This window comes from Falco rusticolus, chromosome 6 (genome assembly GCF_015220075.1).
Source record: "Falco rusticolus isolate bFalRus1 chromosome 6, bFalRus1.pri, whole genome shotgun sequence".
Classification (NCBI taxonomy): Eukaryota; Metazoa; Chordata; class Aves; order Falconiformes; family Falconidae; genus Falco; species Falco rusticolus.
Window position 1 is genome coordinate 84,149,268 of NC_051192.1, and position 25,986 is coordinate 84,175,253.

The following is a 25,986-nucleotide window of genomic DNA, read 5'->3' on the forward strand; positions in this document are numbered from 1 at the left end:
TAGTATTTTACACCTCCGTGTTGCTAGGTAGCTAATTCCAGTATGGAGCTTTTAAGGTAAATGCTGCAAAGTATGAAGAAACCTTGACAGCATATCTGCTTCATGGAGTTGAGGTATTACAGATAAGTTACAGCTACTCTGTCAGCTGAGTTAGCAATTTAAAAGTAACCCTGACTTTTGCTGATTTCTTTAATCTAACTTTTCTGCAACTGGAGGGAATTTTTGTGACAGCCAGTCAGTAAAAAATAAATATCTTTGCCCCTGCCAGCTATGACAGTCCATTTTCTGCTGTTCACTTTTTCTGCTTCTCTCTATTAAAGGACTGTTCTGTCTATCTTGCTGTAGTAATATTTGCAGGATGACGTTTGTTGGCTTTATAAAACCAGTTCTGTTGCCTTTGTGTCTTTTAGCCATTTCAGGCTTGGAAAAAAATGTAATTTCATTAATTAAGCACCAAACCGATGGGACTGGATTTGCTGAAATTCTTCACTGTAGAGTTGTTAGTTTACTTTGATTCTTGATAGGTTTATGTATCCTCCTTTTCTGAATTATCCAAAAAAGTGATTGACTTCACTGTCAGCCAGCCATAATTCTAGTCTTCCATCCTTCCAGAAGACCATATTAAGCAAAGTTTGCATTTGAAAAATAGAAGAATAAAATACTAAGTTAAGGTGCATGGTTTTAAATACAGGATTAAATGGGCCCATAAGTATAGAGGAAAGACAGGACTTCGAATTATGGAATACATGGGTTTCTCTTTGTGGCAGAGGGTGAGTGTTTGGCAGTAGGGCAAGCATCAGTCCTTGATGCTACAGGCTCAGTACAGGGCAGGTAAGGCAGATGTAGGTTTGTTGGGGCATTGCTGGAAGATTTGTGGTTGTTTATCTTAGCTTTTGTTTCCTGTGTTCTGGTGTTTTTTTGGAAAATGGTACAATTATTTGCTTACTGAACTGTTTAAGGAATCTGAAGCTTGTCCTTGAATGCTCTAGGGTGGTGTTTTTTTTTAAGAAGAGTCTTTTGAAAACACTGGTGATAGTTAATGTTTTGTCATCTTGTCTTTTGGGAATGCTGCTTGATGGCATGGTGTTCACTAATGGGAAATTCTGAAGTGTCCCTTCAGTGGTGTTACAGTGGAGCTGTGTGTTGAAAAATGTGTAGTGTTTGTACTTGCTGAGAAGGCCAGTGCAGTAACTGCAGCAGTACCCAGGCATGTAAGAGATGGTTTCAGTATCTCCCTCAACAAACCCATACAGCATTAAACTGCTTGCCTTCCTGTCAGGGTACGCAGCTGTGAACACTAATACGGGCACTAGTTTGCCATCTACCATCTTTTAATACTGCTAATGTTTCTCATAGACACGTGTTAGTATATGTCCTGTGTTACCTCAGTGGTAACATAACTTGGGAGTCAGAACACATGCTGCACTACTGTTAATTCAGTGAGATTAGACTGAGAGCTATGGTGTCATCTGAGGAAGAGAGGTAGGGCTGTGTCTTGAAAATGCCTCAAGCTATCCTTAAAATTGCAATGCCAATTTCAGCGTGTGAGCTAAAGTGTAGTGAAATGAGTGTAGCCTTTTGAACACAAAAAATTGCCTGTAATAAGAAACAAGTTTTTGTGAATGACTTGCCTGTCCTGGCAGAAAGCTTGAAGTGGTGTGAATTGGTGGCAGTACTGTCTGCTTGGTGCTTTGTTCCGGTAGCCTTTCTTCAGTTCTCTCACAATGGCATTTTCCCCCTCTAACACTGGCTGCTGTGATGTATAGCACTAGGAGGGATTTAGAACGGGGGAAAAATGTTCACGTTTTAGTTTTCGTAAAAGGGAGCAGGAAGAACAAACTGGTCTCTCTCACTTCCCCAAACCTGGCTCTCATAAAAGAGAGTATAAAATGGGCCTTCATATTGAGACATTCTGAGATGTGCAATGTAGAGAAGGCAGAAAGGGGCCTGCGTGCATCCAGAGGACTGGTTTTCCCTCAGATTTGCTATGAGCAGAAGTATTTGTGGCTGAGAGGTGCAGTGCCTTTCCCCTGGAGTTGAGCATGTTACATATGAATCCACGCTAGGTAATTCACCTGCTTGGTCTTTATCTTCTTTGTTTTTTCCTGGTAGTATTTGTTTGTGTGGAATACTTGCAGCTTACTGTAGATTTAAGGAAAAACTCAAGACAATAACTTGTCAAAATAAAATCATTTGACAGAAGGAGCTTATAGAAAGATTTTCTTTTTCCTGGGTTTCTGCCAAGGAGTGAGTTTAGACTTCCAAGGATTGTGTTGGTCAGATTCAGTGCCCGCTATATGTTGTCATGAGGCAAGTGTCATTGGAAGTCTGACAGATCTAGTGAGCTTCTTAGCTATGAAGTTTGTAATTGCAGAAGATAATCTGTGACGTTTGAAGTGCCAGAGTTCTTACGTTTCCTATCCTTTAGTGCTGTGCAACTTTTGGCATTTTTAACGTAGTGTTTCTTTAATGATCCCTAATCTTTTGGAGTGGTAATCAGTGCTGCATTTATTTGTGACCTCTTGATACCTGAAGCATCCTGGTCAATCTATTAGTGTTATGGAAGTTTTATTTGGAGATCCTTACTTTGGCTTATTTATTTAGTATGATTCATGCAAGTACTTTGCTGTAACTTCTTACTGTCATGCTTGTTGCTTTTTCTTAATGCTTGTAGAGTTTTCCTCTACTCTGTCTGAAGAGAAGAAACAGCTTAATGGTAAGTATTTACCTGGAGTGAGGTGAATCTTACACTTATTTGAATATTATCAAGTTAATATTTTTTATACAGACATCTGATGTTCAGGCTCTAGTGATCTGTGGAAATTACAGAAGGCAAAATCCTAATCAGGCTTTGTGAATTCAGTGTTTAAAAGTGTTATAAGACTGCAGTATAGATAAAGTGGGCATGAGGTGAACAAGATTTCTGCTCAAGTCAGACAAGATAGGTCACAAAATACTGTGTGCTATGAAATCTGTCACTACAAAATTGCCAGTCTTTTTGATCCTTCTCTGTATCAGAAAAGCTACGTTGCCATGGGACTGGAGTAGCAGAGACAAGACAAAATTTTGGGGAACACTTAGAATTAGTAAGTCACTACTAAAAGCTTTACTAAAAAAGTCCTGTGAGTGTACTGGGAGGTAGTCCTTGTAGAGATGGGGAAGCATTCAAGCCTTCACTGAACCCTTCCTTGAGTACTGGAGGTAGATTTCATTGCTAGTGATCAAGAACTGTGCATTTGATTTTGATGATTTTAGGGAGATATTAGAGACTGATTAGTCTTATTAGTATAAGAGGTTTCCTGAAAGAATATGGCTTATGAAGTCCCATCAACTGGCATTTGATGGCAGAGTGTTGGTGGAGCAAATATGATGAACATCTGTGGAGGGAAATAATACAATTTGAATTCGAAGGCTGACCTGTTGGCATGAAAGGGAACAGGTGCAAATTGGTCATGGAAAGGTCTGGGCTGAAACTTTGGAAAAGGAGTCTAGAGCAGTCAAATTTTGGAGTGGCAGGAAGAGTAGAAACCTAGGTATGTCTTAAGGTGAAGCCAGAGAATTCTCAGGGTGATGTCCCAGCAAGTCCAGGCACAGTGAGGGGGAGATAAATTGATCATGCTTTCTCTGGCGAATTTGAGTTCCCATTTGTTTTCTTTTTTCTCATACCTCTTGCTTGCACTCTCATTGTGTTCTGTGAATGTTGTATTTGACTTCTAAAAGGCAGTTTACCTTTTAGTGTGCTACAAGTATTGGGCTACACAAAAAGTTGAACATACATCATATAAGCAAGACTGATTTTATTTGTTCCTGTTTTACTCTATAGCCTTGTAAGATGTTAAACTAAACTTTGAGAGGGTCTGCTGCCTGACTACCTTTTTCTCTTCAGCAACGATCAAGTTGCTGCAACCTGTTAATCTGGCTTTGAAGAACTGGGGGGATTAGAAAATAAACTCCGCTTTACTCTATTGGAATGATGTCGGTAGCAGCTAGTACACATTAATACATGATAAATATTTTGTATTCAAGTAACTGATTTTACCATCTATTTCAATGTTCTTCTCTTGGTTACTTTGGTTCACCAGTTCTTTAGGTTTTGTGCTTGTCTAGCTGTCGCAGAGCTTTCCTATGCATCTTTCATATTCACAGTGAATCCAGGTAAACAGAAATAAGTGACGTTCCGTTTCTCTTCCATCTTGCTTTCTCCCCGCTCTTACCAATAGCATTTCTTGTCCAGATGTGTCAGGAGACATAGGGTATGATTCTGATGGTAGTTTCCAGTGAAATTGCCAAATACTGATGCTTGCTTGTTGTATTTACTTTACCTATTTGGCAAGACTTTCTCCAAAATTGGAGAGATCATTTCCTGAGGTTACCTTCCATGAGGTGTTTCATATTCAGTTGTTGTGTCTCTGTGCTTAGCTCTTGTAAATTTAAGTCAGAATAATTACTTTAGAAGTAAGCACCACTGAAAGTGGGCAAGAAAACCAGAGCCCATGCCATAGGCTTCTTTGGAAGTTGTTGGCACTAGTGAAGATGTGTTTGTCTTACCAATCTAAAATGAATAAATAATAATTATATTTGGAGCGTGCTCAGATCATCAACTTAAATGTATCCTTGATTTTTGTGCGCATCGGTTGTAGGTAATGTTAGTGGCAGTTAAAGCTGAAGTTTTCAGAATATATTGCTAGTGATAGCAGTGTAGGTGTAGCCTAATGTGCTCTTCAACATCTGTTCATACTTGAGTTTCAAACTAAAGACATAAACATTTCAAAACGCTGCCATTACCAAAGCATGCCTAAAAACTTCATATTTGTTTGAGAATAGATGTGTATCAAAGATATATTTTAAAAATTACTTTTTCAGCTTTGCACTTTTGAGCTAAAGTTAATTTTTCTTTTGTCCAAACTACTATGATGATGATTTTTGTAATAGTAGTATTAACTAAAAAAAAAAATTAGTTGGGGAGTTCCACCATCTGAAAACAAGCTGCTGTTCGAGCATATGCACATCAGACCTTGAAAAATCTTACAGTCTGGAAAAGGATGATCAGAGGGGAGTTTGAGCTAGAGTTTCAAGTACAGAAAGCTGAACTTTGAGGTTGAACCAGCTGGAATTCTTTAGCATAAGTAATATAGGTGTTCCTATTTTTCTTAGCAATATTTGGACTTTACATACGGGTCATGCTCGTTCTGGGCCTTGTAAGAACAAAGAAAACAATAGGTACAGAAAGCCTTCAGAGCATCCTAAAATAGTTTAGAATGGAAGGAACATCTGGAGCTTGTTCAGCCCAGTCTCCTGCTCAAAGCAGGGTAAAGTTCAATACTAGATCAGAGTGCTCATGAGCACACACACACACACACACACACACCCCATGGGAAGCAAAGAGGTATGGTGTTTTGTTTTTTCTTCCCCACCATATACATAAGCAGAAATTTTGCTGTTACTTGTCTTAGCCAGAGTATCTCAGAGAAGGACAGTCTTCTCTATATTTCCTTCTCTCCCACCCCCTTCTCTGTAGGTAGTTGGAAGAGTGCAGCTGGATTTTCCCCCTTAGCCTTTTTTTCTGCAGGCTGAGCACACACAGTTTCCTCAGCTTCCTTTTTCATATATCCTGTGGTCCAGCTACTGGCCATTTTGGTGGTCTTTCCCTGGACTCGATCTGGTGTATCAACGTCTGTCCAGCACTGGAGAGCCAAAACTGGACAGAGTACTCCAGATGTGGTCTCGCAAATGCTGAACAGAGATGAAGACTTGCTTCCCTTGAACTCATTACTGTGCTCTTGCCCAGGATAAAGTTGGCCTTCATCACCACAAAGATGAAGTATCTACCCAAGTTAGGCTTGTCTACTAAGCCCTTGGAAGGTCTTCTGCAAAGCTCCTTTCTATCCAGTCAGGCCTCCCACTTGTTTCGTTGTATCAGATATTATTTATTTTTTTCCTCAAGTGCAGAATTTTGCATTTGCTTTTGAGCTTTGTGGAGCTTTTGTCAGCCCATTTCTTCAGTCTCTCTGGGTCTCTTTGAATGGTAGCCATAACCTTTTGGGTTTCAACTGCTTCCCATGATTTGTTACTGCTCACATACTTCCTGACAGTGAGACAGTGTGTGCCCTTCAGGCTGCTAATGACAGTGTCAAATGGTATCGGAATTCCCTGTTCCCTAGGGAATACCAGCTGTAACTAGCCACCAGTTGGACATCGTACTGCTGATCATGCATTTTGTGACTAGCAGGTCTATTAATTTTCTATCCAGATTATAATCCACCTGTCAAATCCAGGTTTCTCCGATGTGCGTACAAGGATAACATGAGAAATTCTATCACTAGCTTTGTTATTCCATGGGATTCAGCAAAGCAGTTCCCAGACCAAGCTGAAGTTTGCTCTCATGAGATTCAGAGTTGTAATTCTGCTGTTCTTCCTGGTCACCTTAAACTCCTTAATTTCATGTCTGCCATCAGCCTTTGTCATCACCATCAGCTTTTTTTTGTTTGTGAACACCGTGACAGGTAGAGCACTTTAATTGGTTCATTGATCACCTGAATCATTGTCATCTTATTGCAGTGTGGCTTCTTGTTTTCACATAGCATCTTACAGTATTTCAGAATAATTCATAAATAACTTGGTTTGCCAGAACATTCTATTTTATTGTGGCTGTTCATGTATTTCTGTTGACCTGCAAAAGCAAACAGGAGCATGTATGACCATGAATTCCTCTTATCCACGGAGGCCAACCTAAGCATATGATATATGTCCTCAAGAAAGGCTTAGCCTTTGAGAAGGCTTTTTATTGTTAGGCAGTTGGTTTTCTTTTGCTATGACCTGAAGGCTCTGCCATTTAGCTTCCTTGGCAGCTGCAGATGGTATGTACTTAAGGGTAATTAAGGATCAAAGAATAAGTAATTCCAACGAGTTTTAATTGCTTTGGGTTAATTCCCCCATCTGGATGATCAAATAGTTTTGACAGATTGGATTAGACCAGAGCCGTGCTGTCTTGTTTTTTATCTGCTTTCTACACTGTGGACCCTCTCAATTACAGTGTTTAACGTTGTAGTCAAGCTACAAAACTTACTGGCATTTAGAAGGTAGTCATCTAGGTAACTGAGAATTTGTATGTTAATTATTTCATGCAAAGCCATTTCAAATTTGCAAGGTTTGCCTTTGAATGAGCTTGAAAGCAGCAGTCACCAACTGCTGTCTTAGACCTCTGCCTAACCACGGTCCAGGAAAAATCCTGCTGTTCATGTGCTGTTACAAGTGCTACTATATTTCAGTCTGTTCAGCTTCCTCCATGGTGATTCTGTGTAACTTTGGTGTTAAAATGGATGAAGGATTGCCATTGCTTTTATCTGTCATCTCTGCTCAAGTTTTTGCCAAGTATGTTCAGTCTGGATTAGGTCAGAGATTAGTACAGTTGACATTTTCAAAGACTGACCAAGTATTACCTTCCAGCAAAGGCTTTTTCAGACTGTTCAATATTGTTTAATAATTAAAGTGACTAGCTGAATTCTATGAAAATTCCTAGCAAAGTAGAGAGATTAAGACTGGTATTTTCACCTGACTGATGTGAAATTTTACTTGTGAATTAGGTTACACCACGTGTCCTCAGTTTAATTTGTTCATCTGGATGTATAAACAAATAGTTCTGTTAAAGGACATTAATTCAGATACCCTTTTTTCTGTGCTTCACTATCAAAAAATATGAAAACACAAGCTAATAACAGGTGAAAATCAGACCAAGCTACATGTACCAGAAGGGCAGCACACACAGGTTCTGTGGCGTATGGAACTCTTTATTTCTGAAGCAGAACTTCATGTTCTAGGAGCTTGCCCTCCAAGAGAAAGTGCTGAGTAAAAACAAATGAAAAAAGTACATGGATACTTCTGGCTGCCTGTGGAAATAAATATTGTGGAGGGAGTGTTTAGAACATTCAATTTAAAACCACTAAAACATCTCTGATTATGTTTTGTATTAAGCAAGCATCACAGCAAATAATTTAACGACTCTCTGCTCTTCGTAGGCATGCTTCCTGAGAGGAAAGTACTGGGTGCTTCTGCTAAAGATTTAACTCCAAGGTAAACCTTTGTCTTTCATTCTCTGTTGTACATACTGTTTAATAGTTCTCTGCAGTTCGTAGTAAATGCAGGCAACTTCTTCCATGGGTTTGTTCTTGATGCTTCAGCCAAATGAGTATGTACCATCCTCTTGTAAATAGAACAGTTGAGGTTCAGGTTTAAACAACTTGCCAAATGTCATATTGTCTGTACAGGCGGATGATGATGCAAGGTTTCTGGCTTGCTCTGTTGGTTTCTAACACTTGCACTGCCTTGCCTCGTATATAAACATATGGCTTATATTTGCAGGCTCCTCAGCCTTGCTTCCTGAGAAAGTCCTGCAAAGTGATTGCAACCAAGCTGATTACTTTTTTGACTTCAGTTACTTTGTCCGTAAACAGCTGAGTTGGCATGCCTTGGAAGAGTACTTCAAGCTGGAATAGATTAAGATGTCACAGCTGTATTCAGGTTTCTACAATATGCAAAGTAAAGCAGGTCCTAAACCCCCACTGTGATATGCCTGCTGTTGTCACTGAGGTATCATTTTACTCCATGGTGCCTTGAGTTGCCACGGTTTGGTTTCTCACTTGGCATTAAAATCTCCTGTGAATGTGTAATCTTTGGGCCAGTTACACGCAGTCATATGAAATATTGTGGCCTATGAGCAACTGGAACGTGGCTTATCTTCTGGAGTGCTCCCCAAACTGTGCTGCCTTTCTTCCTGTGTGTCTTTCATGTTCTGGTGTATGTTGTGACTGGATGGTGTGCAGAGCATCCTCCCCCTCTGCCTGCTTTTTCTGGTCCAGGAGTCCAAAAAGTGGACAGAAGTGGTTAGGACATTGGGGAAGGCAAAAGACAGCAGTAGCGTAGATGTGAGGTGTTAGCTTTGTTGTGCGGACAGAATTAGCTTTCACTGGCTGGGATTGCAACCCAGCTGGAAGTGAGGACTAAGGTGTCTATGGTGGAGAGCCAGGCACGAGATTGTGAAAACAGGTAGAGAAAGGAATAGCTTTTCTGGGATAGGGTGGGCAAGTTGCTTCTTGGAAGTGTAAGGCCATACAGACAATTAGCATTTGAAGGCTTTCTGTTTCTTACCTTACCCTGTATTTATTGCGAGGTGTTGGCAGCTTGGGAACACAGGAATATAAAATCTTGATTTGGGGAGGTGAAAGGGAGCTGTGGTTTTGTGGTTTGTTCATGTAATTTATAACTCTTGGAAACCACTACTTTTGTCTGGAGTCGAGATTTTAATCATCTTGTTAGGAAGGTTCATGTCCTGCAAAGAGGATACACGTGCTTTTTAAGGAAAACCAATGCCATATAATTTTAGCTACAATGTGCTGGCTATCAGAATGCATAATTAGACTGGTTCTATTTTAATAGTATTTTCAAATTTATTTGGTCTGGACTTCTTTCTTCAAAAAATAGTAATAATGTATTTGGCTTGTAAATTCATGAAGTAAGCTCTGTTTCAAAACTGCTGGTTACATATATTTTGGTATGCCAAAAGAAAGTGTGTATATTTTTTTTCTTTACTGTATTTTTTTGTTTTACAGTTATGACTGGTTTCAAACAGATAGTTCGATCACCATTGTCATATATACTAAGCAGAAGGTAAGCGTATTTTATGAAAGGAAGAATTACAAGATGCAGTTGTAATCCAGCTTGAATTCTGGGCGAAGTTAATTATTTTTTTTCCTTGCCTATGAGAGAATATGAATGCAGAGTTGGTGATAGTTGACTGTCAAGAAAAACGATTAAGGGGAGAGATCATCGTGGATGAACACTCATATCTTGTAGAAGTTGGTAGGTACTGTAATTTTGCAGTTGAAAGTACTGAATTTTAGTTCTACTTTATTGAAACCCTCTCATCAGACCATATGTATTTTACATATAGCAATTAATATTTTATTACTCTTTCATTAGAGATGATTACTTTAATGTACCTTGATGTAAAGGAGTTACATTGTTTATCAATTCAAATTGTCATTTGTTTAGTATGCACTGAATTTTTCATATGTGGAATAAGTGTAGTAAGAAATTGATGTAAAACTTGTGTAAAATTTTTCAAGTATGTTTTTGATGGTTATTAAAATGCCCTTATTCAAAAAGGGCAAGTGGAATAGTTTACATAAATGCAGATCGGTAGCTTTACATGAGTCCTTGTTAAAAGTAATGGGGAAGATGATGCCTTTCTTAATGCTGTGTTAGGCCTGCAGAAGTCACGAGTGAAATTTCAGGGCCAGGTAAAAGATGTGTGGGGTTCCAAGCTCATTGGTTCACTCGGTATTCCTAGCTTTACTGTATGTATATGACAATGAGAACGTAATTTTGTTTTTGCTTAACATGGAGTTTGTTTCTCTTCATTTCAGACTTGGATCATGCAGTTCAAGAAGACATGGCTGGTAAATTCTGCCTTTTGCAGCACTTCTGTATTCCTTTAATATCAGAATGTGGAACTTCAATTTATTTTTCTCACTCATCAGATACTTTACGGTTTTGCTTACCACCAGGTTTTGATGCAGTCAAATCAAACCATAACACTGAATAATAATTATTTTTTAATTGTGGCATTTGGGCCTGTGAAAGTAATAAATTGATGGTTCTGTAATTCCTCTGAGCATGACTAAATGTTAAAATAATTAGAAGTTAGTTCTGTTACATATTTGTAAACTGTTCTTTGCTTAGAGTGGGATTTTCTTGGATTTAATTATTCATTCAAATGTCCTTGAAAAGAAAGGAAGTAGTAAATAGCAGTGGTTACCAGTTTCCAGTAAATGAGGACTCTGAATTCATGAGTACTTTTTTTTTGACCAGGTGGTGGGCTGTGAAGTGTTTCACAATGTATTTAGTAAGTAAGATACTATTATGCATAGTGAGTTAGTGCTTGTTCTTTTAAATGTGATGTAAAACATTACAAAGAGATAGCTAGAAGTACATTTAATTTGGTATTTTAATTAAAATAGATTAATTCCATGTGTTTTGAGAAATTACTAATTCTAAAAATTCATTATAATGGAGTAGTAAAATATGGGGGTTTTAAACGAAATTTAACTAAAAGTAACAGTGTGAAACCTTTTCCCTTTTAGTAAATATTTCTGAGAAAGTTGGGAAAGTAGAGATTACCTTAAAAAAAAAGGATAAGATTAACTGGAAAACACTGGGACGGCCCTTGGAGAGTCATAATACATTTGTCAAACACTCGGACAGAGGTAAGCAGTTTCGTGGCCATGCCATCTGTTTTGAAACTTTTTTGAGCTTCTTAGTCATATGTGTTTTCTTCCAGGATTTTCTTCTTCCGTAGTTATACCTTCATTTGTTTCAGGAATGTTTTCTGGTCTTGTTGAAAGCTGCTCGGGAATTCCCCTTGAGAGGGTTCAGCTTAGAGGTGTGGTTTTGTTTTGTCCAGCAATGGAACCGGAGGTCTTCCAGGCTTGCAGAAAGACTGGAACTACCTAATAGGAGAAGGTGAAGACTGCTGGAGTGTTGTTCCGTCTCATGGCTACCTGTGTGCTTAACATGGTTTCTGTCCATATGAAAAACTCAGTAGACCCTGAGGAGATAGTGCATGGATTGTGTCAGTCATTATAGGGGTACCTGTAGTGAAGAAACAAACCCCTCCACTTCCAACTGTTACTGTAGATGCAGTAACATCTTTCAACACTGTAATGTTGTTCCAGCCCACTGCATCCTTGTAACCTGAACTGTGATTAAATAAGTGTCTTCAAGCCATGTGTAGGTATCGAAGCCAGCTCTAAGCAAGTCGATGTGTCCGCAAAAAGCAGTAGATTCTATAGAGGTGTTCATTTTGTGGTAACAGAATAGTATGAACTCGATGCAGCACCTAACTTTACCCTGATCAGTGTGGTTTTTATTTAGACGTTAAAAACCAAAAATTTCTGCACAATTACATTATATAATATAAGCACGTTCTTGATGTTATTGCAGCTGTCCAGTTTCACAAAAGCCCTCTTGGCCCTTTAGTAATGCTCAAAAATTGACTGTTTGATGTTAGTCTGCCTTATGCGTGAAAGCAAAGCTGTACACTTTTAAGAGCTAATTAAATGTTGATCACTATGTTGTATACCTCTTATTGGCTCTCAGTTATGCCACTTGGGCCTTTAAAAGTTGAGACATTACTGTGGCACAAAAAGGAAGACCGACAGCATAAAAGCACGTCTCTTTAGCTGCCTTTAGCTAATGTAGAATGTAGTTCTCCTTATGAGAGTTTCAGAAACTGTTGAGTCATCCACTGTAATACTAGATATTTTTCAATATAATCCTCTATATTGAATGGGATACGCCTCGACTGATATGTTGTCCACAGTCTATTGCTCATTTCCTCCCTCCTTATCACTTTTCATGATTACAAGAACAAAATGAGAAAATAACCTGAAAGAATAAAGTGCAGAATATACTTGCTTTGTAGGTCCTTTGCAAATGTGGAAGGCAAGGATGACAGATGCGCTTGGCAAAAATCCAGATTGAGTATTAGAGTTGAGCATTCATCAGTGCTTCCTAGATGATTATTCTGCGGGTTTTTTCTAAGAAGTTGTTCTTCATAGTATTTGTCTTTTATGCAGAGAATTGTTACAGGTCTTGGACAAGTTTATTACGTATCACTGACTGAGTTCAGATCAGTTTAGATTGAATCTCCAGAAAACTTAAGTTAAAGGACTTGCTGAGCGCAAGTTTCTTCGGTTCCCTGATTACAAAGATGATGAATCTAGCAAATATATTGATACCTATGGCTTTTAAATCTCTACTCCAGAAACTTCTGTTCTGCAGGTTTTTTAATTTTTATTTTTAATTTTAATTTAAAATTGAACATGCCAGAAGGTTTATAGAGGAAGAATGTTCAGGCTAGATGTCTTTCCTTTATTCCAACCCTGTGCTTTGAGCTCGGCCATAAAATCTACGTGCTGGAGGCTTCTGTTGCCTCAGTTTAGTCTTAGGTAGCCACCCTGTTTTCTGCTTGGGATTGTGCTCCCTTACTGTAAATTGCAGTGTTGTCAATTTTGCTTCCAGTTCTGTAGGAGCAAAATAATGTTACGGGTGAAGAAACTGGTACCTTGCACAGTGTAAACACAGAAACAGTAATTCACAACTCTGGGTAATTTCCTCGTCTTTGGGCGTGCAGTTGGTTTTGTATGCAAAACTACTTTTTCTGAAGCAGTATCACTTTATTCCAGAAATAAAATAATCAAGACTTCCAGCCTGCTAAGTAATTCTGACCTCATAAATGAATTGATGCACTTTATATATGAAGTTAAATAGGTCTTTGAAGAGAATATTAGATTGTTCTTTGATAAACTGCAGAAATGCATACTATGAAGTATGTTGCAGATAGAGAGGCTCTCCATAATGCAAATTAAGCTTTAGTTTAATTTGCATGGTGGGACAGTAGTAGTATTATCAAGGTTGTATGCATGTGGTTTGCCTATTTACTTGTGCCCACAGTAGGAGCTCTCCTAGTGTGCCACCACACTCCTCCAAGCCTCTATACTTTTGTTTAATTTTTATTTTTACAACAGCCAATTCTGAATTTTACAAAAAAGTGATGAAACTCTTTCTTCAGAGACAATGATATAATGCAGATATGATACTGGAAGCCTATGGTAGCTTTGTTATGAAGAAATAATTAACGTAAGCCCTTAGTTTTTTCCCCTTAAGCTGGGAAAGTCATACTCCCAGATAAATTGCCTGTGGACTCTCAAATTGCTGCTGAGTTTAGTCTAACGTTTTGCCCAGTGTATCTGTTAGTTAATTTGGAAGAAAGAACAAGAACAAAATCATGGAATTTCTTCTAAATTGAGGGGGATATTTTAAAAAAATCACTGTAATTTCAGGGTTCTACACCGTATCTTAGGGTGGATCAGTAGATTCAGAAGAATATTCAATATTGCTTCTGCTCTTAAAAAGGATTGAGTGCTTAGTTTCCTGGAGGAATAATTATTTATACCCAACAGTATTGCATAGGAAGCACGATTCGATATAATTAGTTTGTTAGTGTAGGGAAGTTGGTGACATTACTCTTAAGTAGCTATTATGAAACTGGTCACTAGAAAGCAAAACCAAAAACTAATGGTTGTAGTGTCAGCATCCTGTGAAATTTAAATGCAGTATTAAAAAAAAGGTAGAAGTTTCTCAACAAAAAAACCCAAACCCCACCCAACCAACCAAACAAAAACCACATAAAAAAACCCCAAACCACACAACACAGTGATAGAGTGCAGTTTTTCTCGTAGGTATTAAGACTTGATTTTCTTGTAGGTGCCTTTTCTGGGAATTAAGATATGGAAACCCACTCATGAGGGGATAGGTTGTGATCACCACTGCGTATCATGCTTCTATATCAAGGTGAAATTGCAGCCAAGTCTTGGAGGTGACAGGCAAGCACTATAATAATGTTACATAGACCTGCAGTTTATCAAAGATTGTTTAAAAAGACACCAACAGAAAAATGTTTTAAAATCAGTTTTTGTTGTGGAACTATTTTTTTTTTTTAAATGAACTTGAATTTCAGCCAGATTTGTTCATCTTAGCTGAAAAAACAGATCTTTTGACTTCAGTTTGTCTGTATTAGTGTGGTAGTTGTTTTTGTAGAAAAACTGAATTCTACCAAATCTAAAAAAAAAATCAAGACCTTCATCACTGACCGCTTAAATAAAACTTCATTGTTGAGTACAAATCTGTTCATGATGCGCCTTCAAAAGACTTTTTGTTCTGAATGAGGTAAGAAAACATTGCATGTGCACAAAGGAGTATTTCTGTGTATCTAAGGCTTTTGTTTTTCACTTGTGGTTAGCTGCACAACTGTAGTTGTGGTCAACAGAAAGTGAAACTTGGACTTATTTGAATGAATCACAATTTTTTGTATGTCTTGTGGTTTCTTAGCAGCTTTAGCCAATAGAATAAGCAACTGATGTTGGGACTGTATGTGATAATACGAAATCTCTTTGATCAGTTTTTCCTTTAAATTTCACTTTTACTGTGTAGAAACAAATTTCTAAGTACTTTGTATGCCAGTTACGAAAATGGTTTGGAATGACTATGTGTATAAAAGCAGTAACCATATGCAACTGAAAAATGACATAAGTAGGGATGACTTATGGGGCGGGGTGTGTGTGTATTTTTTTCCCCATGGAGAATAAGCATCTTCTTTCTGAAAATGATTTTGAACTTCTACTCAGATCCCTGTTTTGGAAAGTAACCTATTCACCAACTTCTGCTCTTCCTAAAGAGTGTGAAACTATTGGCAGTTGTGTGCAACTACTGGCAGATGCTTAGAGGGTTCAGTAAAGAATCAAGTTGTTGTTGCCTGTGTGTACTGAAATAGGATGTAATTTTACAGTTTTGTGCAGTGCTTTTAGTACACATTAAGTGGAAGTTCATGGACTTTCTTTGTTGGAAGTAATAGAACAGAATGCTGACACAGCACTTAAGGTGTGTAGGCCAGGACTGTGCTGCAACAGGCTGCTATTTGCTGCATAACCAGGGAATGTACAGAAGGCATTGATTCAACGGAAACTTTGTTTTGGGAAGAGAGGGAGACCATCTGGGAAGAGCATGGCTGACGTCTTTGGTTAATAGGAGCAAGTTTGTGAAATCTAGGAATTAACTGGAAGCATTTGAGGGTACCGGTAAGTTGGTGGTCAGCATTAAGGGTTTGTGGTTGTCTTAACTCCAAGACTGGGATGCTGCTGGGAATGATAGGCAGCCACTTTCCTTCAGCTGTGTAGTCTAATCTCCATTTTGTTAGCACTGACAGTACGTGAGGCTCCATAATCAAGTAACCTGAAAAAAAAAAAAAAAAAGGTTAACTTTCAGCTGCCTGACAGACACTGCTGGGTGGTACATGCTTGCTGAGGGTTGGGTGGAACTCCTCTACCAGAGATGGAGGGGCAGTAGAATGATGTGGCTTTTATAGTTTGAAGCTCTGTATCCCAAGCAAACAGGCTAACATTGCTGCTGTAGGATTATTACTAGGATTATGACTAACAAGTAAGAAGAAATAAGAATTGTCACTGAAGTCTTATCATTGAAGAAAAGCAAGAAACATCCATCATTCAAAGAAAAAATCTTAAATTAAAATCCCTTTCATAATGAGGAAGAACAGTAGGGAAAAGGAAGATACTCTCTAAAAGGCATTATTTGTGCAGCAGCTTAGTTAGTAAAACTCACTTCATATGCATATGAATCAAGGTGCTGTAGTTCTTAATTCCAGCAGAAGAAGTTGAGTTCAGTGAGCGACGTTTCTAGCCTGTGATTGTGTTGGGTTTACGTGGCACAGTTTTGGTAGCAGGGAGGCTGCAGGGGTGGCTTCTTGGAGAAGAGATCAGGAACTGTGATGCTGACACTTGATGTCTGCAGAAAGTTTGATCAAACCTAACCTCATCACAAAGTACTTCCTTTACTTTGAAAATTAGGATTTGCAGCTGGGCACTTGCACCACGCTCCAAAATTGAGAGAGCAGTGCCTTTTGCTTATGTATAATAGCAAATCATGTGTCTTTGGCATCTGACAGTTAACTTGGCTTCATGGGCTGCTGAAAGCAACTGTTCTCCTTCAGCTTGCTAGTGGAGGCTGGTGTTCTTTTGTTGAAAGGCTTTTCTACGTTGCCAATTGGTTTTGCCCATGGGACCACTGACAATGAAATCATTTTAGTTAATATAGCAAGATGACAATTGAAACTAGGGGTTTGCTTAGACCTAGAGAGGTCTCTGTTTTCAAAAATTGGATGAACTGGGACAAAAGTTCCATATGGCAAATCAAAACGAAAAAGGAGGGCAGAGGTTAGTATGTTACGTGTGGAAAAGGTTGGAAGTTGTTCAGGTTGGAAAGGTCAGAAAATTGTCAGGAAACAGCGAATCAGTTTTTTAAACTTCTCTCTCCACTCCCAAATATCTGGAAGAGTATTAGCTGATCAGTGTTGTGGACTATATTACTGACCTCCTATATCCTTTCAAATAATTCTTAAGTCTGCAGAATTGACAGCAATCTTAGTTTATTTATATACTGTACTTTGCAATCTTAGCATGTATTATTTTTCAAAAGAATTGTAGGAAAACAAATTACAACAAACTCACTTTTATAGAAAGTTTTTCTATATATAATCATTTAGGTTGGAAAAGACCTTTCGGATTGTCAAGTCCAACCATTATTAGCCCAGGACTGCCAGGTCTACCACAAAACCATGGCCCTGAGCACCATGGTGATTCTACCACCTCCCTGGGCAGCCTGTTCCAATGCTTGATAACCCTCTCAGTGAAGAAATTTTTCCTAATATCCAATCTAAACCTCCCGAGGCTGTTTCCTCTTGTCCTGTGGCTTGTTGTCTGGGAAAACTGACCCACCCCACCTGCCTACAACCTCCTTTCAGGCAGCTGTAGAGAGCGATAAGGTCTCCCCTCAGCCTCCTTCCCTCCAGACTAAACACCCCCAGTTCCCTCAGCTGCTGCTCGTCAGACTTGTGCTCCAGCCCCTTCCCCAGCTCCGCTGCCCTGCTCTGGACACGCTCCAGCACCTCAGCGTCTGTCTGGCAGTGAGGGGCCCAAACCTGAACCCAGGGTTCGAGGGGCGGCCTCACCAGTGCCCAGTACAGGGGGACAGTCACTGCCCTGGTCCTGCCGGCCACACTGTTGCTGATACAAGCCAGGATGCTGTTGGCCCCCTCGGCCACCCGGGCACACTGCTGGCTCATGTTCAGCCGGCTGTTGACCAGCACCCCCAGGTCCTTTCCCCCAGGCAGTTCCCAGCCACCCTTCCCCAGGCCTGTAGCGCTGCCTGGGGCTGGTGTGACCCAAGGGCAGGACCCAGCACTGAGCCTTGTTGGAGCTCATACAGCTGGCCTCGGCCTGTCTGTCCAGCCTGTCCAGAGCCCCCTGCAGAGCCTTCCTGCCCTCCAGCAGATCAACACTCCCCTTCAACTTGTTGTCATTTGCAAACTTACTGAGGGTGCACTCGATCCCCTCATTCAGATGATTGATAAAGACATGAAACAGGACTGAGCCCTGGGTAACACCACTTGTGACCAGCTGCCAGCTGGAGTTAACTCCGTTTGCCACCACTCTTTGGGCTCGGCCATCCAGTCAGCTTTCAACCTAGCGTAGAGTGCACCCATCCAAGCTGTGAGCAGCCAGTTTCTCTGGGAGCATGCTGTGGGAAACAGTGTCAAAGGATTTACTAAAGTCTAGGTAAAGAAAACATCCACAGACTTTCCCTCATCCAGTTGCTGGGTCAACTTGTCACAGGAGGAGATCAGGTTTGCCAAGCAGAATCTGCCTTTCATAAACCCCTGCTGACTGGGCCTGATCCCCTGCTTGTCCTGCATGATGGCACTCAGGATTATCTGCTCCACAATGTTCCCCAGCACCGAGGTCAGGCTGACAGGCCTGTAGCTCCCTGAACCCTCCTTCCTGCCTTTCCTGTGGGTGGCTGTCACATTGGCTAACCGCCAGTCTGCTGGGGCCTCTCCAGTTTGCCAGGACCGTTTGATGAATTACCGAGAGCTGCTTGGCAAGCTCTTGCACCTTCTCCATCGGTGCCCTTGGGTGGATCCCATCCTGCCCCACAGACTTGTGCATGTTTAAGTGGAGTAGCAGGTCACTGACCATTTCCTCCTGGACTGTGGGGACTTTATTCTGCTCCTCCTATCCCATAGAGCTGGACGCTTGCTGATATGCTTTAATTCTAGATTAGTATGAAATGGAATTATTACCTTTCATTTTTCAGGGCTGTAGGCATTCTTTTGGTATATCTGAGATGTTTGCTCATTCAAAATGAGCAGTTTGTAGGATGTTAGATGGAACATTTGAGAAAATTATTAATAAAGATTTATTCCATGTCAGAGGCTTTACATCATGTCTCTGCAGGCATTTATAGTGGATAACTCACTAGTAGGTATTTTAATAATTTAAGAAAACGAGTATATGCAGAAAAATACTATGACCACCTACTGTGGCAATGTAATGAATTTGATCCTAATTTAGTCCATGCATAAATTGCATACGCAGTTGAGATTTAGTAACCTGAATGTATATTTCCAGACATTACTACGTGTATTTAGATGCTTGATCATTCTAGCAGGGTTTATTTATACCCTTGGAAATAAAGCCAATTAGAAAGAAGGGTGGCTGAGCTGGACCATCTCATTTAAACCTTTAACTTTTAGGCATTTTGTGGATAATTACTGGTTGTTTGAAAGCTTTTCTGTGTTTAAAATTCTTTTGTTTCTGTTGTGGTTGAATTGACAGGTTGTGCTCCTGTACTTACTGAAGAAGAGAATGTTAATAGTGAAGGCTGTTCCTTCAGGCAGCAATTGAGGGCATTGTGTCAGAGCACTCTGTAACTAGTCTCCAGCTGTCTTTAGCTTTTTGACTGTATCCAGAATATCTGGGAATAACAAAATGTTTGGGCTAATAATGCTGCAATGAGGAAACTGCAGTACAGATAAGTTACTTAGTTAATTATTAGTTACTTAATTATTATAAGATAATTAGATAAAATTACTGAAACACTCAAAGTGGTCTTTAAGCGACTCTTGGAGAACACTGGGGAAGGAGAGTGGGCCAGCTAGCTTACTGAGACCCTCTCAAGCTTTGTTCTGTTTAAGTCCAACAATTGGTGCCTGTTCTCGAACTGTAGCCCTATTAAGGATAAAGTTAACTGCAGTGGCAGTGCTCACTTGAGCTGCAGCAATGCTTAAATTTCCTTGACGTTCTCTCTTGCATTTGATGAAGACTTCACTGGAAACTTGCAAAAACCCTCTGTCAGGCAGGACTCTCTTAAGAGGAGTTGTTGTGTTGACTCAAGAAGGAATTTTGGCTGACTTGGGTATTTAGGCCATGTACAAGTGATGTACACTTATTACACATTTTCTTGTAGTCCATTCCTATTCAAAAGAATCACCAAGTGATAAAAGTCAGGAAGTAAAGAAGTGTCTGCTGGTGCAGTGGCAAAATACAAAAAATCAAGGTGCTTCTACTTTAAGACCTAAAGAAATAGTAGAATCGTAGAGTAACTTAGCTGAAAGGGAACTCTGGAAGACATGTGGTCCAACCTCCTGCTCAAAGCTCTCCAGTCAACGTTTCAGTATCTCCAAGGACAGAGACTCTCTGAGTAGCCTGCCCCAGTGCCTGACCAGACCATCTCATGGTGATGTCTAGCTGGAATTTCCTAAGTTGCAGCTTATGTCCTTTGCATCTCATTCTGTTTCAAGAGTAGCTCAACTATTTATGCTAGTGACTTGAGTATTTTTCAATAACATGAAAAAAAGAGGGGAGAAGAAATGTTGCTTCACTGAAATTGCTTCAGCGCAGAAAGTGTTGTTAGAAGGATGTCATGCTCAAGTATTCTCATATATGAACCTGTCAAATTTTGAGAGGCTTTACATGAAAAAATTCACTGGGACTGGTTACAAACCTGGAATGGTGAAATGATTGTAGGGAAGAGGCTTCTTCTGTTTGCTTTTTTTTTTTCTTTTGGCTCGTTTTGGAAGTTTAGGTACTCCTGCTCATGGGATTTTATAGCTTGCTGCTTTTTTTTTTTCTCTGCTGGGCTGAGCTTCCAATATCTTATATCCCATGAAACTTCCCTTGAGTTACAGACTTGTTTAGGCAGTATGATACTACAGTCATGCTGATGTTTCAGGTTAGAGCTTAAATACTGCAGTGCTGAAACAAAGGCGTAGCTGAAAAATGCTCTTCTCTAGATAGAAAAGGAAAAATTATTCCTGGTCATCTTCAACTAATACCTCCAGTTTTGTGTCTAGATTTGTACAGTATGCTGTCACTTATCTTGTACAGCAATTATCCCAGCTTTCCTAAAATACTGATGGGAATAACATTTATAGAATCATAGAATGATTTGGGTTGGAAGGGACCTTAAGGATCACCCAGTTCCAACCCCCTGCCATGGGCAGGGACACCTTCCACCTTCCACCTTCCACCAGACCAGGTTGCTCCAAGCCCCGTCCAGCCTGGCCCTGAGCACTCCCAGGGATGGGGCAGCCACAGCTTCTCTGGGCAGCCTGTGCCAGTGCCTCAGCACCCTTGTAGTGAAGAATTCCTTTCATCTCATCTAAACCTACCCTCTTCCAGTTTAAAGCCATTCCCCCTTGTCTTATCACTACACACCCTTGTAAAAAGTCCCTCTCCAGCTTTCTTACAAGCCCCCTTCAGGTACTAGAAAGCTCCTTTCAGGTCCCTGCACAGCCTTCTCTTCTCCAGGCTGAGCAACCCCAACTCTAAGCCTGTGTTCATAGGAGAGGTGCTTCAGCCCTCTGATCATCTTCACGGGCCTTGTCTGGACTCACTCCAACAGGTCCATGTCCTTCTTATGCTGGGGGCCCCAGCGCTGGATGCACTACTCCAGGTGGGGTCTTGCGAGAGTGGAGCAGAGTGGGAGAATTGGTTCCCTCAGCCTGCTGGCCGTGCTTCTTTTGATGCAGCCGGGGAGATGGTTGGCTTTCTGGGCCACGCTGAGTTTCTCATCAACTGACACCCCCAAGTCTTTCTCCTCAGGGCAACAGTCAATCCATTCTTTGCCCAGCCTGTATTTGTGCTTGGGATTGCCCTGACCCACATGCAGGACCTGGCACGTGGCCTTGTTGAACTTCATGAGGTTCACGTGGGCCTACCTCTCAAACCTGTCAAGATCCCTCTGGGTGGCATTCACTGCACCACACTGCTTGGTGTTGTTGAGAGTCTTGCTGAGGGTGCATTCAATCCCGGTGTCCATGTTGCTGACAAAGACATTAAACAGTGCTGGTCCCAGTACCAACCCCTGAGGAATGCCACTCATCACTGGTATCCACTTGGACATCAAGCTGTTGAGTGCAACTCTTTGAGAGTGACCATCCAGCCAATTCCTGATCTACTGAGTAGCCTGTCCATCCATCAAATCCATGTGTCTCCAATTTAGAATGTGCAGGACAGTGTCAAATGCTTTGCACTAGCCCAGGTAGATGACATCAGTTGCTCTTCCCTTATTTACCAATGCCGTAACCCCGTTGTTGAAGGCCACCAAATTGGTCAGGCACAGTTTGGCCTTAGTGAAGCCATGTTGGTTGTCACCAATCACCTGTCATGGATAGAGAGACAGACTTCACTTGTAAAAGAGGAGCAGCAATATGTTTATTGGTATAAACCAGCAGTTTACCAAAGTTTGATAGTAAATGTGACAGTAGTATGGCAAGATTTAGTGGCAAGGTATGCTTGAGTATTTACTGCACAGAGGACGTGGTCAGACAAAACTGTCAGGGAGACCCTCCTGTTGAGTCATGAGGTTCAGAAAGGACCCCCTCGCATTCTAAACTCTTCCTCAGAGGGTAGTTTAGGTGCAACTAGATCAGACTTAGTCTCAGACTTGGTCAGTGGTTTGTATCAAAGGATTACATTGCACAATCAAGCCTTTCTACCACTTAGCTAAGATTTCAAAGTTTAGCATGCTGTTAATCACTCTACTGAGATTCTGTTGTGGTAAGGGATCTCAGCCTCGAAGTGTAACCTTGAGATGCAGCCCTGCTCAAGGGGAGATTCTGTTATGCCGCTTGTTGCTGTGCAGGAGAAACTAACAGGCTCTGGACTATCCATATTTATGAAGTAAGATAATTAACTCATAGTCATATGTGCATACCAACTACAGAAGTTACTTTCAGACTTGGCTTGAGTTGGACCTTGACCAGCACTCTTGGGTGGCCGCATTGTTCAAGTTAGCCCTTTGCTGTCCTGTCATTGTCTGCCTCCCCCAAATCCACTTTGAGTTGGATACACCCATCACACCCAGCCACATGAATTACAACCACTATTGGTGGTTATCACTTGATCATTGTTAAGAAGATCAGCATGGGTTTGGGGGAAGAGCATGCTGCCACATCGCCTCCTTATTTTCCATGTGCCTTTAGCATAGTTTGCAGGAGGATCTGCTCCCTGATCTTGCTGGGCACAGAAGTGAGACTGACTGGCCTGTAGTTCATTGGGTCTCCCTGTTTCCCCTTTTCCAGTTGGTGGGAACTTCACTGAACTGCCACAACTTCTCAGATTTGATGGATAGAGGTTTAGCCACTTCATCTGCCAGTCCCTCAGGACCTGTGGATGCATCTCATCAGGTCCCATGGACTTGTGCACCTTCAGGTCCTTGAAATGGTCTTGAACCTAATCTTCTCCTACAGTGGGCAGTTCTTCGTTCCCCCAGTCCCTGCCTTTGCTTTCTGCATCTTGGGTGGTGTGGCTGGAGCACTTGCTGGTGAAGGCTGAGGCAAAAAACTACTATTTGTTCCCAAGTAGGCAAGCACTAACCTGTTGTGGCAATGGCAGCAGGCCTATGTCAGTTAATAGAGTATTATAGCTGAGAGTTGAGGAACACCTTCCAATATTTGGCATTTGTTGTTAAATTAACCTTTGTAAGCATTTTTCTTTCCAGAGAGAAAGCTACTAAATGGTCAGGTTTGCATCTATGCCCTTTGTTCTTTGAAGTACTTCAGTGCTGCTTTATCCCTACTTATGATCCCCCGCCTCTGGCTGTAATCAGCAGGGCATAGGCCTCCACTGTGTTTTCAAATCCTCTTTTAGACTGTGAAGCGTTGTAATGATGCAGATTACATAGCTCAGCATGGCTGCTTAGTTAAAACAGGTCCACATCTTGCCAGCCTTACACCGAGTGCTTTGCCACAGAGATCGTTTCCAGCGTAAGTGACGGGTTATTGCTCCTTTCATAGAGGTAGAGTGAATGGCTTATCTGGCTTTGAGCCTGTTGTGGGTATAGGGAAAACACAGTACTTTAAGTTTCTATAAGGTGTTGGTGAAATATTTTTTTGCTTTTGTTCTGAACAAAGCGAAGTATACCAGGGTGTTCCTTCCCTTTTTCCCCACTGTCCTTGTTTTTGGCTTTTTAATCCCCATTGCTAATAAGAATGTAGAAGGGATTATAGTTATTTTGATTAGCCATGTGTTTTCCCTGATTTCTTTCTCAGTTTCTTGAAAAACATTGGTGGAAATGCAGGCCTTGCATAGTGATTTTTTCTTTTCTTTTAATGCTTTCTTTTTTGCAGTTACCTTTTGCCCAGCATTTAGTTGATGCACAAGTTGAAAAGCACTGTACTTGAAATCTGTGTCCTCACCTCCAAAACAGCTGTTTCAACAAAAATTTGTGCTGTACACATGACCTTGTAGTTGTTTTAAGTAAGCATGTGAATGTACAAGTGGAGTTCCTAATTTCTAGTTAGCCAAAAAGCACCCATTCATGTCTAAAATATTTACGGATAATGCTGAAGTGTGTGCTGCCTGCGTAGGCACCGATGTTAAATTTAATTTTGTTGTGTGTAAGCATTTAAGTATCAGTGTTGTGTACCTGAAAAATTCTGCAAAGCTTTATCAAATTCTCATTGTGCTAATAGCAGTGAAAGTGCAGCAATGTGGGGCGGTGTCCTGGTTTCAGCTGGGATGGAGTTAACTTTCTTCTTGGTCGTTAGTCCAGTGCTGTGTTTGGCTCTGATACGAGAACAATGTGATAACCACCGATGTTTTTAGTTGTTACTGGGTAATGTTTATACTAAGTCAAGGACTTCATTTCTTGGGCCCTGCCAGCCAGAATGCTGGAGGGGCACGGGAGACTGGGAGGGGACATGGCCAGGACAGCTGGGCTGAACCAGTCAAAGAGGTATTCCAGACCATGGGACGTCATGCTTGGCCTATAAACTTGGGGGGTTAGCTGGGGGGTGGGAAGCGCTGCTGCAGGACTGGCTGGGCAGTGGTCAGAGGGTGGTAAGCAGTTGTATGGTGCATCACTTGTTTTCCTTTCCCCCTTTTCCTTTGGATTTTATCCTGTTCCCCACCTTTCCGTTATAACTGTTGGTGTTCGTGGAGGTGGTGTTCTTACCTCTTTATTCTGTTTAAGTTATTAAATTGTTCTTATCTCAGCCCTCTTCCTTTCCAATTCTCCTCCCCACCCCTCTGGGTGTGTGTGGGGGTGAGCGAGCGGCTGTGGGGTGCTTGGTTGCAGGCCAGCGTTGAACCACCACATGCGGTCAGGCCAGTAAATAGCTGGGTTGCTGGGTGGGTGTAGATAATCTGTAACTGAGGACTGCGGTGCTGTGCCTAGCTTCGGTTTCATTTGCATCACCCAAGCTGGTTTTAGTCTGCATACGTATATTTGTGCTGTATTTGTACGGTGAATTCATTGCTCATGCAGTGTGGTACAAGGGCTATTGTCTTCTGCTGGTGTTTGGTGGGTTTTACTTTTTCCCAGTCAATGCTGGTAACACAGATTCAGTCTGTTGTAAGCTTAGTGTAAGGCTATAAATGAGTCCTTAGTCTGAAATTAGAGAAATAATTGTAAGTATGTAAGAAGTATCTGTTCATAGTCTTTTTATAACTGTATATAGTGAAATACATACCTTTCTTCTATCTCTTATTTAAATATGTATAAGAATAGAAAGACAGATTGAGACTTAAGTAACAAGTAAAACCATGATTTTAGGACTGTTCTACAGAAAGTGCAAGTTGGTTTCTAAGATGGAAGTTACCCACGACACCAAGCTGTTCTGCTTAATGTTGCCTAAGAGCACACGTCTCCACGTTCCCACTGGACAACATGTTTACCTCAAGCAAATCATTGCAGGTAAGAAAAATTGAAAATGCGGCCATGGATATATTAACATAAATCCCTTTTCATAGTCCTGGGAGAATGCCAAGTCCATGGTCACTAATTCCCTGGTTGTAGTTAGAAGGTCTCTGCTTCCAGCATAGCAATCGGTGCTTAATAATGAACTGACTGGATTAATATTGCTGGAAAGCTAACTCTCAAGGTGGCTGGCATTCACTAGTGACCTTAATGCCTCTTCTTTCTACTCTTCCTTTAAAACATTCTACTGAAGTGGTGTTTGTTTACTTTGTAGGAGGGGGGGGAAGCCCATTGTATGTGTGTTATGTATGATTA

At 40.8% G+C, this 25,986-nt stretch overlaps 1 protein-coding gene across 1 annotated transcript in view; it reads left to right on the plus strand.

Moving 5' to 3' along the window:
- The window catches only part of LOC119149960 (cytochrome b5 reductase 4), a 44,117-nt gene that overhangs the window by 7,412 nt on the left and 10,719 nt on the right, over window positions 1-25,986 (plus strand). Inside the window, 7 exon segments of the mRNA XM_037391929.1 lie at window positions 2,675-2,716; window positions 8,016-8,070; window positions 9,606-9,663; window positions 9,762-9,855; window positions 10,422-10,454; window positions 11,139-11,261; window positions 25,528-25,668. Of these exon segments, the coding sequence (XP_037247826.1) occupies window positions 2,675-2,716; window positions 8,016-8,070; window positions 9,606-9,663; window positions 9,762-9,855; window positions 10,422-10,454; window positions 11,139-11,261; window positions 25,528-25,668 (546 nt within the window).